Source organism: Arachis duranensis, chromosome 4 (assembly GCF_000817695.3).
Source record: "Arachis duranensis cultivar V14167 chromosome 4, aradu.V14167.gnm2.J7QH, whole genome shotgun sequence".
NCBI lineage: Eukaryota > Viridiplantae > Streptophyta > Magnoliopsida > Fabales > Fabaceae > Arachis > Arachis duranensis.
Window position 1 is genome coordinate 119,255,484 of NC_029775.3, and position 15,664 is coordinate 119,271,147.

Here is a 15,664-nt window from a genome sequence, read left to right on the forward strand (position 1 = left end):
CTCCGTCCCCGCCCTGCCGATAGCCATGATTTTTTTTAGATGTTTAAAAAAAAGAGGGCAAAGAAGAGTAAAGAAACACAAGACTGTTCTTGTGTCCACACTAGTTAAAGCATCCTATGTTGCTGTTTCTAGAGCAAGTAAATTCATCCAGGTTATGATCACTGTAATGTCCTATACTACCAAATAAGAAACTGCCGTTAACTTGTTCCATTTGGCATATAGCTTTTTTATGACACTCTGATGTGATGTAGTAAACATAATTTGCTTTTTAATATAGTAAAACATTTACATTTTACTACCATCACCATTATAGTGATCAAGACAAAGTGAATTTTTTAATTAGTTGCTTTATTTCATTTAATTCTATTTTGAGTTTGTATTAGTTAAGCATATTCTGAAATCTTGCTAATTATTCTAGTCTGATTTATCTATCTTGGATGGTAGTTTCTTTTACATATTAGTTTAAGTGTAGCATGTTGATGTAAGGATGTAAAATTAAAATCCTTAGTAAATGAGTGGATAACAATCTGATCAAGAACAATTTTTAGGATTCAGAGAGAGAGAAGAAGCAGAAGATGATGAAGAACAAAATAGATAGCAAGCTCATCAAGAACAATTTTGTGGTTTCAAAAGAAGCAGACATGCCAAGAAGTGTACATTAAGCACTCAAGAAGCGTCACCTCCTTGGAAGCTTTATTTACACTACTAAAATTTGTTGCTACTAGCTACTGGGAGAGTGAGGGTCAATATAAGATAAATTTCATCGCCAGCTTTTCTTCTTTTTTCTTTCTTCACTTATAAATTAGGTTATATACTTGTCCTTTCCTAACATCTAGTTCAAGTAAAGCACCGCAGCCTCTACATAAGTTCTTGGTTAATTACCAATACTTTTTTTACTAACGGTTTTATCAGTCACATATTGTATGACATTAAGATAAATCTTATGAGTTTTATTTCATTGTGATGTGCCTAACATTACAAGGATCCACATCAGCTAACAATTATTTATGGTTGTCAAAGCCAACATTGAAACTGAAAGTATACAAGTATACAATCAATGAGAAAAGTATATTTATCTGGAGCAATCAGCACAATAACAAAGCATATATAAGATTTTCATGGTAAAGGTCACAGCTTTAGAAATGAAAAAGAGCTAAACCCTAAAACCTCACCACAAGAGTAGACTCTAGAAAGCAAGACAGTAATTAATGTTCCCCAGGTATTTGATAAATAAAGTTTCACCATGGATAGTCAAAACTCACATCTAAATGCAACACGATGCATAATGCATCTTGCTCATTACTTTTACATTAATCACAAAGTAATAACAAATTGGATTTAACTAGAGGAAGCTATATATGCACTTTCAAATGTTCCAGTTTTTCACATTCATAGTTGGAAGGGAAATCATACATTAAAGCAAAGCCAAAATAAAATCAAATTCTCTAGAAGCTTTTTCCAGCTCAATTTGACAATCCTACGTTTTACTTACAATAGAATTAAGTGTCTCTGTTGTGCAGTCATTCTGTCCTAATTCTCTTTCCTTGTTTGACGTCATTTTGATTCTGATGGCCTACAGAAAAGATCTCCATTGCATTACACATGAAAAAAAGAAATAATTTAAAAATTAAAATACCTCACCACAAGACTAGGCTTTAGGAAGCAAGACCATCAATGATTCCATAAGCATTGATAAATTCCAATTTCAGCATCCATAGACAAAAGTGGCATTTGATTGGAACTTGATGCATAATGCATATTACTCATTACTTATTCATTAATCACAATGCAATGGAAACTAACAGGAATAGCTTAGTGCAAAGCATAGGAGAATAGTTACATACCAATTATCCTTATCTTTAATATCAGTAAGGAGTGGCAAGAGACTCTCTGTATACACAGTAACGGTACTGGTTGGAAGCGGACAAATAAAATTTTCAAAATGCTTGGGTAGGTATCCTCTGACATTATATATGAAGGACCCTCCTCCCATTGTATATTGAGTACCCTCTTTCATCATAATATCTTCCAATAATATCACCATTACTGGATAGGCACAATGGCTGACCGAATCTGCTTATCTTATAGAGAGTCCAAGATGAGTGCACTTTATATTCTTTCATCACCCATGTGTGAGTGTTATAGCTATCATTATTGCGATAATACAAGGCTAGGCAGCCTCCTAGTAGGGCAAGACTTGAATAGAAGAATGCACTCATTACAAGTTTTTCCGGCCCTGATATCCTTGAGAAAGTCCTCTCCTTCATATCAAAGATAATAATAGCATCCTTGTAAGCTGTAAGAGGGTAAGGCACCCAATGAATAGCACCATTCAAGAACACCCCACAAGAATTGCAGTCAAAAACACCCAAGGGTTTGAAGAGTGCAGCATCAAGATTAATCCATGAATTGGTTCTCAAGAAAAAGTAATCAAAGTGATAATGGTCATCCTTATCCTGCCAAGCTACAACAAATAAGTAGTCATCCTGTGAAGCATCATAACCAAGTCCATAGAGATGGAACTTGCAGGGAAGCCTAATGTCCTTGTGCTTACAACGAGAAACAATAGGAGAGTAGAATATTCTTTTAGTGGATCCAGTAAGTGGGTTCCATGCTACAAAAAAATGTGGGTTTCGATGTAAGAGAACAAAGCTTTTGCACGAGCCCAGGACCTCAATCAGAAGCTGATGGTTCCTTCTTGAAAGGGGACCACACCATTTTTACTTGTAATGATACATCATTGTTGTCACTAAATAGTGGTTCTAAGAAAGCGACAGTGCGGTTTTTTATGAAGATGAATACGTCGGTGGCTGTGGGAGAGTACTGAAAATGCAATTCCGCAAATTGTGGATCGGAAATGAGAGAGTACCAGAGTTTTGAAACGCACCTGAGGGGAGCAACATGTTTAGCCGGGACTCTGAGGAAGATTCTGTGAATCAGGTAATGAGGGAGGATGTCAATTCTTTTCTGCTTCTTATCCATGCTGGATGCCTCTTTGGCTTTTTGTTCTTCTATTTAGGGTTAAAAGTTAAAGTGTTAAACACAAGTGATTATAATAAATATACTAATTGTCCTTTAAAATTCAGTCTTTCTTCAATTTTTTAGTTTAATAATATTATCTAAGTATTTTAAATTTAACTACTTTTCTATTTTTTAAATAAGATAAATACATTATTAATTAGATTTAGTTTAAATTTTATTAATTAAAATCTTTCTTAATTTTTGGGTAAATTTTATGGCACTTATAATTTAGTGTCTAATTTTTGTTTAAGTTATTTTTAATGATAACTTTTGAATATTTAATAGTTATTTATTTTTATACTTTTAAAATTAAATATTAATTTTTAACTCTTTTTAATAAGTTAGGTAAACACTTTTAGACACCATAGCAATGACCATGTAATTTATGCACAACTCGAAGAAGAAAGAATATAATAATCTAGTATGTATTGTAGTGACTAACTTAGTCTTATTCGATCTCAATAATAAAATTGCTGCAAATAAAAAACATATATATTTTAATTTATTTGAGTGAATCTCTCAAAAAAAAGAGAAAAGGACAAATAGTACATGCCTTTTTTTTTGCAAACATTTTCGTCCTCGAGAAATGGAAAATACATTCATATCTTTGACCCATCTAAAATGTGGACAAATTTATCCCTTTGTTGAATTCACTGTGTTGGATCCGATGAAAAACTCTGACATGGCAAACATAGAGTTGACCTGTCCGTTACGGAATAACACGTAGTTTTCAGCTTTTGGAAACAGGACAAATTAGTTCCCACGCACCAAAACTACACCGTTTCACCACCTCCCCTAATCTTTCAAATTGTTGAGCCATAATCCTTCGATTCCACAAAAATAGTGAAATGGGTGTAGTAGACGAAGAAGAAAGGAAAGACTTTGTTTCGCAAACAGCCAAGCCCTATTCAATAGAAGTACCCAACAATGGTTAATTAGAGAATGCTTCCTAGAGTGTGATGCCTTAATGAATCAGATACCAAACAAAAGTTAAGTTCCAAAACCATTCTTCCTTAAACTAACAACACCACCCACATAAGCAGAAAAGATAAATTCTGTCTTTTTGTTCCACCAACCATAACCAAAATTCAAAACTAAGCTAAAGAGAAAAAGAGGGGTTAATAAGAATGGAACCTGGGCAAGTTGCAAGCTTTGGGTGCCATCGCCACTTAGTGTAGAAGGAATCAGGTCTTCCATTCTCAAAGTATCGAAAACCTTGATCAAGAAAGGAGCAATTGGCAGTGGTAAAGAGGGTAAAACTCATCCTAAATTTAATTACCATCATAAACATTGCATTGATCGCCCTTTTTAGAGAGAAACTGAACCAGTGGAGGAGCAGCAAAAGAAGAAGAAGAAGAAGCGTAGTTTTCCAAGAGCGGAAGCCTCTATAATCGAGGTAGAAGAAGCAGGAAAGGAAGACGAGGAGGGTGAACAAGAAGAAGCTAGCTATGCCAAGATTGGGGGAGCAAGAACTCATAAGCAAGAAGAAGGAATAAATGACCATTTGTACCCATGACAGATGAAAACGCTGACATTTGTACCCATGATAGCCTGAAACTAAAGTTATACCCATGATAGATGCTCTCTGTGTGACAAAAGTGCCCTGACTTGGATCTGAGCTTGGTTCGTGGGAATCCGATCCTAGGTGGCACTCCCTCCCTTATCTTCAACCCCTCTCTCTCACTCACTCTCTCTCTCTCTCTCCAAACCCCACTATGGCCCTTTCTTCCTCAACACTCGCTCCCTCACCATCCACTCTGCCCTTCACGCCGACGAAGCTATCCTCTTCTCCCTCCCCACCACCTCTGACTCCATCAAGGACACCCTCCTCACTCTCATGCTTTCCAACCACTCTTCCTTCATCCGCACTTTCTCCACCTCACCTTCTTCTTCTGCACTTTAACGGCTCTTTTCTCCACAAATCTGCAACAAAAACCCACCCTTACGTCTACACTCAGTGCCAAGACATCCATGTGCGCTCTATCTTTTCCTCCCACAATATTTCTGTCCGAACGATTTGTTATTCTGCCATCCTTAGCATCCCTTCCAAGTTCTCCGCAGTCATGGTTGTAAACTGCGTGATGACAACGCCCTCCGCGTGCCCTCGCCTCATTAAACTTGAACTAGGAAATGTTTGATCTTTTGGTGCTGTCGCCGAGTTTTCCTTACGGCGGAATGGAGAATCCAAAGATGGTTGTCACAAGATTTTGGAGGTGAACCAGTGAGGAACAAGATACGAGCTTTATCTCTCACGAAATTAGGATATTCAGGATTTTGTTGGAGCCATTGTTGGCGTTGTTGATCCCAATCGGAGATCTTGGGGCCTAGGGAGAAGGCGGCGGTGGCGTTGGGACTGAAAGGGGTGTCGTTGTCGACATGGTCGGAGCAGATCTCAACGAGAATGCAGTTGGTCTCCTCGATGAGACTCTGGTTGATGGCATCAGCGTCGGAGGAGAGGTTGACGCCGATGGTGCTGGAATGAAAGAGAGAACTCATGCTTTATCTATGAACTAATACTATATATTGATACCCTTTATTGCAAAGATTCTGTTTTTGGTTTTTGGATTTGGATTCTCTCATTTATGAGTTCTCTTATGAGAATGGTTGTGTGAAATACTGAATATGGTTCTTATTTTTGTTTCAATCACATATTGCTTTGGTAGAACTAGTTGATTTTTCGAGAATCAGGACTTCCATTTTTGGATAAAAGCAAGTCTCTTTGAAATATTTGCCTTGAGTTTTTTACTCCGAAGGATTATAAGAACTAGAAAAGTATAGGAATTGGTCTAACGAGAAGGTAGATAGAATTCAAGAGCTTTAGCCATGTCTATGGCATTACAATGGGTTGTTACCTCCACCAGCTTAGAGGTCTCGAGCTCCATGGGCTTTCTTCACTCTATCCAAGAGGTGAGGCTCTTAGATTCTTCCAAGTTTATGTCCCGGGACTTTAGGTCAATTCGAGCAAAGATGGGTTGAAGAGTGTGAATGAGAGAGAGAGAGGGGTTGAAGATAAGGGAGTGAGTGCCACCTAAGATCGGATTCCCCGGAACCAAGCTCAGATCCAAGTCAGGGCACTTTTGTCACACGGAGAGCATCTATCATGGGTATAACTTTAGTTTCAGGCTATCATAGATACAAATGTCAGCATTTTCATCTGTCATGGGTACAAATGGTCATTTATTCCAAGAAGAAGCTATTTGGGTAAAATAAAGTCTTTCTTTTCTTCTTCATCAACTACACCCACTTCACCGTTTCTATGGAGTCGAAGGATTGGGGCTCAACAATTTGAAAGATTAGGGGAGGTGGTGAAACGGCGTCGTTTTGGTGCATGGGGACTAATTTGTCCTATTTTCAAAAGCTAAAAGCCACGTGTCATTCCGTAACAGTCAGATCAGCTCCACGTTTGCCACATCAGAGTTTTCCGTTGGATCCAACGGAGTGAATTCAACGGAGGAGTTAATTTGTCCGCGTTTTGGAAGGATCAGGGACATGAATGTATTTTCCAATCTTTAAGGGCTAAAATGTCCTCGAAAAAAAAGGTCAGGGACCTATTTATCCTTTACTAAAAAAAATCAAAGTATCAAATAAAAAAAAAGCAAAATTTTTTATTGTTTCGTATTTTAACTAATTTTAAAAATAAATTAATTACATAAATTTACAACACATTTAAAATAATACATAAATCTTAAAATATCTTCCAAATCTAAAAATGTCATCAACCAAAGCCATATGATCTTATCAAAATATACTAATAAAACTAAAATTAAGCATAGGATTACAAGTCATCATCTAGATTTTCAATAATACAAAATATTAAACAATTCTGATTCCAATGAATCGGAATAGAAATTGAAACTCTAGATTGGCTAAACTATGTCTCATAACCCTCTAGAGGTTTCATAATGAAAGAATGAGCATTAGCTACTCTTGCAGCTTATTCAATCTCAACTTGGTCAGCATCAAATCTTTCTAAAAGTATGTTTTCTCTAATTGTTGTCGCAAACAAAGCCAGTTTTTGGCTCACTAGTCCTATTTGCTGCCTCAACCATTTTAGCCTCAAACTCTTATCATTCCTATCTAGCAAAACTTGTCCAACACAAAATTTCTTCAATTAATTAGTGTCACATAACATACCATGCCATATCATATGGTCTTTAATTAATATGCATAACTTCAGTTCCAGATTTTTTAACAAGTAAACTACATACTAAACAAAAATGGTTTTCTAGAAGAGAAAGAGCTGCTTGGCTTTTAGCAGAGAGCTTGGCCAAAGTAGTTGTGTGAATGGCTCCAATGACAGCTACCAAAGGAACTACAACAAGAGTGACCAGTGCTAATTGCCACACAGCACCAAATCCCACAACAAACCCAAAAATAAATGTGTAAAAGTAGTGAAAAAACTGTCATGTCTTACTAATAATGAGAACAGAAAAACTCAATCTCTTGAACTCAATAATTATTTTAGTTATCCAACTAAATAATTGCATCACAGTTATCATAAACTGATTTCAAAGCCTAGAAGCAGAGTGAAATTAAAAACATGAAGCATATAATAAATCAAAAGATCACCAATTGCAAATTTTTTAATAAGAACAGAAGCTAAGAACAATGAAAAATGGAGAAAGATTCAACAGTTTTCAACCCAATTTTAACAAAGCTCATCACAATCATTAACAACAATAAAAAGCATTGAAGGAACAGTGAATCAGTAACATAGGCAGTGCAAATTTAAAATTTAAAAGCTATCAATTTAAAATTTATCATCAAATACAATCAGAAAGCAAAGCCAATCAACCAAGCACTGAATGAGCATTTAGTTCTAATTATGTGACTGGGAAGCAACAAATTCAAGTTACAGCAACAAAAACAGAATAGAAAATCGTTTATGGTTTCTATTGTATATTGGAAATTTTGCTATTAATTGCTTATGATTTCAACAAAAACACAACGCAGCAGCAGTAGCACAGTGGAGCCACAAAACACACAACAGCACACTAGAAGCCAGAAGCCAGAAACCACAGCAGAAAGCCAAAGCCAGAGAAAATCAATGATTTCAACAAAAACACAAAATCCTATCATCATTGAATGATTTGTTGATTCCAAAATAGAGAGTCCCATAATAAAATGAAAAATGAAGAACAAGGGCACACCAAAGCCACTGACCTTCGAGAGGGCGACGGCGACAAGACGACGGCGAGCAGGACAAATCCGATGGAGGATGGGCGCCGAGCGAGGAAGAAGACAACGAACAGGGGGTTTGACTTGGATAACGCCAACAGTACGAAGAGAGACTCCTTGGTGACAAACCCCTGACTGCTACAGATGGAGACAAACAACAGCGACAAACAACGGCGAAAAGATCGAAGACTTGGAGAACTCCCCTGACTGTGACGCACGAAGACTTGAGGAGACAAGCCCCTGACTGCGACGGACGGCGGCAAACACGGCTCCTCCCTGCGACGGTGGTGGCAGCTAGGGTTTTTCCCTGGTTGAGGCCGAGTGTGTTCTGCTCGAAGGAATAAGGAAGGAGAATAGGAAATGGTGAAGCGCGTTTTCTTTCTCCCCTTAAGCGCGAAACTGCGCCGTTTCATTCAAACCGGGCGGTTCCAGTTCCGATTTGACCGGCCGGTTTTCGACCAATTTTCGGTTTATATCCAGTTTTATAATTTCCGGTTTTAGACATCAGACCAAACCGTTTATATTTCCGATTCGCGGTTGAACCGATCGGACCGACCAGTTCGATCCGATTTTCAAAACATTGGTTCATTATTTTATTAACACATCCAAAATTCGTGTTAAAATAATTTGTTTATCCATCTAAATTTATAAAATTTCACAATAAATAATTGATTAACATATCCGTAAGTCAACTATAAATAATTGTGCTCATTATAAGAAGAGGTAGATTGTATGTTCATAAAAATTGATTTTTTTCAATTATAACACATTTAAAATTATTAAGTTATATATAAAATATTTTTGAAACACATTTAAAATTATAAATCTAAAATGATTAATTTTTTTTAATTGTAACACATATAAAATTATTATGTTATATATAAAATATTTGTAAAACACATTCAAAATCATAAATAAAAATTTTTTATATTTGGATGTATATTTAAATTATAATCGGTTAGTAATTAAAAATCTTAAAATCGAAATAGGAATTTTAAAATTTCAATTTCAATTTTATTTAGTTTATATTTTGGATGTGTATTTAATTTTAAAAGGACACCAAATTTATTTGAATGTATTTGTTTTAAATTTTTTAAATTATTGTAATAAAAGCCTGAATAAAGGACCAGGTTTAAAGGATATCTGGTTGAAACGGATTATTAATTAAAAGAGTAAAGTGACAAATAAATTTTTGAAGATTTATATTTTGGACATATTAATTTCTAAAGAAAAAATATTAATAAAATCTTTTAGACACACTACCTTTAAATTAGTCTCTATTATTAGGAAATGGATTCTCTCAAATTTTTTTTAACAATTAAAGGAGTAAAATGTGAACTCTTACCATTAATTTTATAAGTGGAATCAAGAGAAAAAATGAGTGAAAAAATATTGAATGATTAGAGATTACACTTTATTCTCTCAGTTATTAAAAAAAATTGAGAGGATCTATTTTTCTATAATTAGGGTAATGAGGGTCTTAATTTTAACTACTTTATCCACATTGTTATCTTAGAAAACTTTATTAATATTCTTTTTTAGAAACTAATTTATTCGAAAAATAAATTTTCAAGAATTTATTTGTCACTTTACTTTAGTTAAAATTTGTAAATTTATGAATAATAATAAAAAGAAATTGGTTTTTTAGGATATAAAAGTGAGAAATTAGTCTCAAATTTTTTAAGCTTTTATATTAGATATATTGCTTTTCAAAAATATAAAACAATAATAAGTATACTATATTTATACTAAAAATAAGTTATCAAATTAGTTATTTCACTTATTTGAATAGAACATATATTAAAATATAAAATAAATATTAAAAATAATTTAAAAAACACGTGTATTCATATATAAATATGTAATAACTAAAAATTATAGTAATTAACTTTTGTTTTTTTTATCTTAGAATAAGGTGACAATTAGGTCCTACAAATTTTGGTTTTGGACTAATTAATTTTTAAAAAAAATACCAATTTAATCTTGTATATGTACGAAAGATTGTCATATAGATAATATTTTTTGAACAAAACTTTACTTATTTTTTGTAAAATTTGTGATAAATAGAGAGCAGTTGATAAATGATATATGAAAACTTAAAAAATAATGAATGTTTCACAGTTTAAAACTATATCGTTTACATACTAATATGTTAGCAACTAGACCCACACCACTTTAGATAATGAAATATATCGACATCGCTGTTTTGTTTCACACTATTTATTAATGAAAAGACATACAAGATTTAATATCGTAAAAAATTTAATTAGTATTTTTTTAAAGACTAATATCTTCGAGACCGAAATTTTAAAAAATCTAATTGTCACTTTATTTTTAATCTTATTTATATTCTAAAATGATGTTTAAAATACGATCTTATAACTTATCTTTTTAAAACGTATTTAAGTAGTTCTATTATAAAATTGTTTGAGTAGTATTAAGTTATTAAAAAAACTTTTTAAAAATTTATTTTTTTATCTTTTAGTATATTTGAAAAACTCTTAATGGTAGAAATAAAAAATATATATATTTTTTAGAAGTTATAATTCATGTACAGAAAGAAAACTAACGAGAAAGGCAATATTAAAAACACAAGGGATTATTAGTTAAACCTAAGGCATTAATCCCAAATTGTTATTTTGTAAATTTATGAGTAATAATAAAAAGAAATTGTTTTCTTTAGGATATAAAAGTGAAAAATTAGTCTCTAATATTTTAAACTTTTATATTAAATATATTAATTTTCAAAAATATAAAACAATAATAAATATATTATGTGTATACTAAAAATAAGTTGTCAAGTTAGTTATTTTATTTATTTGAATAGAATACATACTACATTACAAAATAAATATTAAAAATAAGTTAAAAATACGTGTATTCATACATAAATGTGTAATAATTAATTTAGTAACTATTTTTTATATTCGGCTAGCATTTTTGTTACATCAATTTAGTTTCTAGATTTTTTAAAATTATAATGATTAATTTTTTTTTATCCTAGAATAAAATGATAATTAGATCTCTAAAATTTTTAATTTCAAACTAATTATTTTTTTTTAAAATACTAATTTGGTTATGTATATTTATGAAAGATTGTTATGTAGATAATAACTTTAGAACGAAATTTCATTTATTTTTTGTAAAATTTGTGATAAATAGAAAAAAGTCGACAAAAAGATATATGAAAACTTAAAAGATAGTGAATGTATCACTGTCCAAAATTATATCGTTTACATATTAATGTGTCAGCAACTAGACTCACACCACTGTAGATAATGAAATAGGTGAATGCTATGGTGCTAAAAAAAAGATGGTGTTTATTTACTAAAAAAGGTTAAAAGTTATTATTTAATTTAAAAGATATAAGAAAAAATAATTTTTAAAAAATCAAAATTTATTACAAAAAGTAAGTTAGACAAAATTTAGGCAAAAATTCATAGACACCATAAAATTAGCCAATGAAATATATGAACAACTCTATTTCGTTTCACACTATTTATTAATGGAAGAACATACAAGATTTGTTATGGTATCTTGAGAATCTATTATCACTTTACTTGTATCCTATTTATATTCTAAAATGATGTTTAAAATACGATTTTATAACTTATCTTTTTAAAGCATGTTTAAGTAGTTTTAGTAAACACACCTCAAATCCTCAATTATGAAATTGTTTGAGTAGTATTAAGTTATTAAAAAAAATTTAAAAGATTATTTTTTTATCTTTTAGTATATTTGAAAAATTTTTAATGGTAAAAATAAAAATGTTCAAAGATAAAAACAATTTTTTTTTTTAGGTTATAATTCATGTGCAGAAAGAAAACTAGCAAGAAAGGCAATATTGAGTTTTTCCTTGCACACTTTAAGCACATAGAAAACTAATCAGAAAACTGACAGAAATCTGAATTAAAAATCTACGGCTTATACATTCAAAAATTAAGGAAAGAATACTGAAGAGAATACGTACAAAGTCAACATTTCAAAGTGCAGTTCACATCACAAATCTCATACGGAGATGTGATATTCTGTTTAGAAAACATACAAATTATTACATTGTTTCTACTTTCTACCAACCACAACACAAAAAAAAGGCAATTAATTATGTAATCGCTTTATAATCATCTAAAAAGTCAAAAGCTTTAGACATGAAAAATATCTAAACTTCAAAACCCCACTACAAGACCAGACTATAAGAAGCAAGACGATGATTAATGATTCCCTGCATTGATACATTCAAATTTCAATATCCATAGACTAAAGTGACATGTGATTGCAACTTGATGCATAATGCATATTACACATTCCTTATTCATTTATCACAATGCAGTGAAAACTAACACGAATATCTCGTTGCAAAGCAAGGAGAATAGGTACATCCAGCCTTCCTCTTATTCTTCTTGTCCTTATCCTTAATGTCGCTAGGGAGGGACAAGAGACTCTCTGTATACACCGCATCCGCTCCACGGATGGGACAATAAAGATTTTTAAAATGCTTGAGCAGGTCTCCTCTGACATTATATATTAAGTACCCTTTCTTATCGGAGAAAGGATGACCTTTTCCAATAATATCACAGTTACTGGATAAGCACAATGGCTGAAAGGTTTTGCAAGGAATCTGATAGAGAGTCCAAGATGAGTGCACTTTATATTCTTTCATCACCCATATCTCAGTTGTATGGCTACTATAATTGTGACAATACAAAGATAGGCAATCTCCTAGTAGGGCGAGACATGGAAAGAGGCATTCACTGATTGGCAGTTGTCCCGGTGCAGATATCCTTGAGAAAGTCCTTTCCTTGAGATCAAAGATAAGAATAGCATCCCTGTGATCTTTAAGACAGGAAGGCACCCAATGAATAGCGCCATTCAAGAATAACCCACAAGAATTGTGGTCAAACCAATCCAATGGTCTGGGGAGTACAGCATCAAGATTAATCCATGAATTGGTTCTCAAGGACAAGCATTCCAAGTGATCTTCTTGCCTTTCATAATCCCTATAAGCTACAACAACTAAGTAATCATCCTGTGATGCATCATAACCAAATCCATGCAGATTCATACTGTAGGGAAGCCTAAAGCCTTGGTATTTAAGACGACGAACAATATGAGAATAGGATATTCTTTTGCTGAATCCAGTCAGTGGGTTCCATACCACAAGAAATTGTGGGTGTCGAAGCAAGAGAATAAATCCTCTGCAGGATCCCAATACTTCAAAATCAGGATGTGGTTTCTTCTCGAAAGGGAGAGACACTTCTTTTTGTGATACATCGTTTTCGTCTAAGTAAACCAAGTAAGCCATAGCGCCGTTTTTCATAAAGACGTTGGTGGCAGCGGGAGAGTGGCAAAAATGCAATTCCGCAAAGTCAGGATCAGAAATTAGAGAGCACCACAGCTTGGAAACGCACTTGAGGCGAGCGACATGTCTGATCGGCACCCGCAATAGGATTATGTGAATCAGGTCAAGAGGGAGGATGTCGTGAATGCTCCTGCTCTTGTCATTCATCTTCTTCTCCATGGTGGATTCCTCTTTTGCTTTGTTCACTGTGTGCTTCAGCTTCTTCTTCTTATCCAAGCTTGGATTGCTGAGCTTTTCGCAATTCAAATATCAATTCACTGCCAACTCCGGTCCCCGGGACTTGTAATTGCCTTGAAAACCTAAAAATAAGGGACGGGGAAGCGTTAGTTTTGGATTGGCTATTGGAAAAAGATAAGTTATCTTTTAAATAGTTCCATACAAAATTTTGGATAGAAGATTTTCGTCTCAAGCAAATTTTATTATATTAAGATTTTTTAATTTTATAACATTAAAATATATAAGTCTGATGTAAAATTTTTCAGAAATTTATTCGAATATATACATTTTTATTAATTAATAAAAAGTTTAATTTATTTAAAAAAATTAAATATAGTATTTTTAGATTTATTAAATAGAAAAAGGTTTTTTTGCTATTTAAATTTTATACAACGATAAAAAAAATTCAAAAGTGTATAAAATAGTAAAGTTAGATTTATTTAATATTCCTATTTATTTCGTAATATATCACTCTAAATTAATTTTTTTTATTTAATATATTTTTCATTCTCACATTCCAATTATTTATCAATATTTTCTACTTTTATCTTCCAAAAAATATTGTGCAATTAACATCAAAATATTTATACTATAATAAATTAATCAAATAAAAATATTAGAATAAACAATTCTTTTAATCAATTCCTAAACCGCGATAGTTATATTTTTTCTTTTTTTTTAAAAAATAAATTGTCTTTTGTTGCACATTTTCATTATATTTGATATGTAAAAAATTACCTTAAAAAACTATATTACATTCTTCATTTTAAACTTTTGTGGTTTGATAGAAAAGGAGATTAAGTATTAATTTATTTTTGTCTGGATCTACTATAATTTGCCAGAGAACTTCTTAAAACCAACCGCACTAACAGCACGATTAAAAAAAATGTATATTTTGTGTATGTAATTGATAAAATAAAACATCTTTAAGTTTAGTATAGCCAATTTTACTTGTACATTCATTACCTCATCTTTAGTCATTAAACAACCAAATGAAGAAAATATAGGAACAAGCAAATTAAGTAGTCTTTTCTGTTATGATACATAGATAGCTTAAGATTAAATGGTCTCGTAACAAAACATGTTTTTTAAATTTTTTTAATAAATGTTAAATAGTCATTTTTTAAATTTAATTACAAATTAATCTCATATATTTTATTTAATTATAAAAATAATTTTTTATTTTATAAATAATTATTTTATCATAAATCTATCATGTTTATTAACAATTAAGAACAAAAACAATAACGAATTAGATCTTCCATTGATCCTAATAAATTTTTTGGCTATTCCAATCGATTAAAATATTAAATTTGATCCGTCACGTTCATGAGGAATCATAAAATCGTGTTTTCTTGAAAACCAATCGATTGGACTATCAAACCAATCGATTGAATTATAACTCAATAGATTGGATTACAGTTTACCACTAAACAATCGATTGAAAATTGTTGGGCAGCATGTTTTTCGCAAAAATCAATCGATTAGTCATATTACCCAATCGATTGAACGATGACTAATAATGTGTGTTTCTTACAATTCAATCGATTGTTTAGAATTTTCAATCGATTGAATGCTTCAAAACAACCTGAGGTCTCACAATTCAATCGATTGCTTTTGTTATCCAATCGATTGAATTCACCAAAACAATATGAATTTGCCTAATTCAATCGAGTGAAGTGTGCTACCCAATCGATTGAAATATATACTACGCCTATTTCAATCTTGTTGCAGTTTTTAGAAACTATCTTGTTATTCATCTATCTTATCTTTAAAATTCTATTTTCAATTTTTGCGGTTTTATTTTGATTTAGATACTCTAATTTTATCTTTTTCTTAATATTAACATTATAAATTGGTGAATAATGCATCACCAATTATTCAATATCA

At 32.1% G+C, this 15,664-nt stretch overlaps 2 protein-coding genes across 2 annotated transcripts in view; both read right to left on the reverse strand.

The window, feature by feature from the left end:
- The window catches only part of LOC107486483 (F-box/kelch-repeat protein At3g23880-like), a 31,824-nt gene extending 17,944 nt beyond the window's left edge, over nt 1-13,880 (reverse strand). The window contains exon 1 of the mRNA XM_052260858.1: nt 13,523-13,880. Coding sequence (XP_052116818.1) covers nt 13,523-13,717 — 195 coding nt within the window. The 5' untranslated portion in view covers nt 13,718-13,880. The remainder of the gene's footprint in view (nt 1-13,522) is intronic.
- LOC107486190 (F-box/kelch-repeat protein At3g06240-like) lies at nt 12,274-13,514 on the reverse strand. Its single transcript, XM_016106748.3, has one exon. The coding sequence runs from the start codon at nt 13,499-13,501 to the stop codon at nt 12,536-12,538; it is 966 nt and encodes a 321-aa protein (XP_015962234.2). The 5' UTR covers nt 13,502-13,514; the 3' UTR covers nt 12,274-12,535.
- Nucleotides 13,881-15,664: the final 1,784 nt, after the last annotated feature.

Bases quoted from the DNA above. Each gene is read 5' to 3' on its own strand.
- LOC107486190 (XM_016106748.3), bottom strand. From the start codon at position 13,501: ATGGCTTACTTGGTTTACTTAGACGAAAACGATGTATCACAAAAAGAA.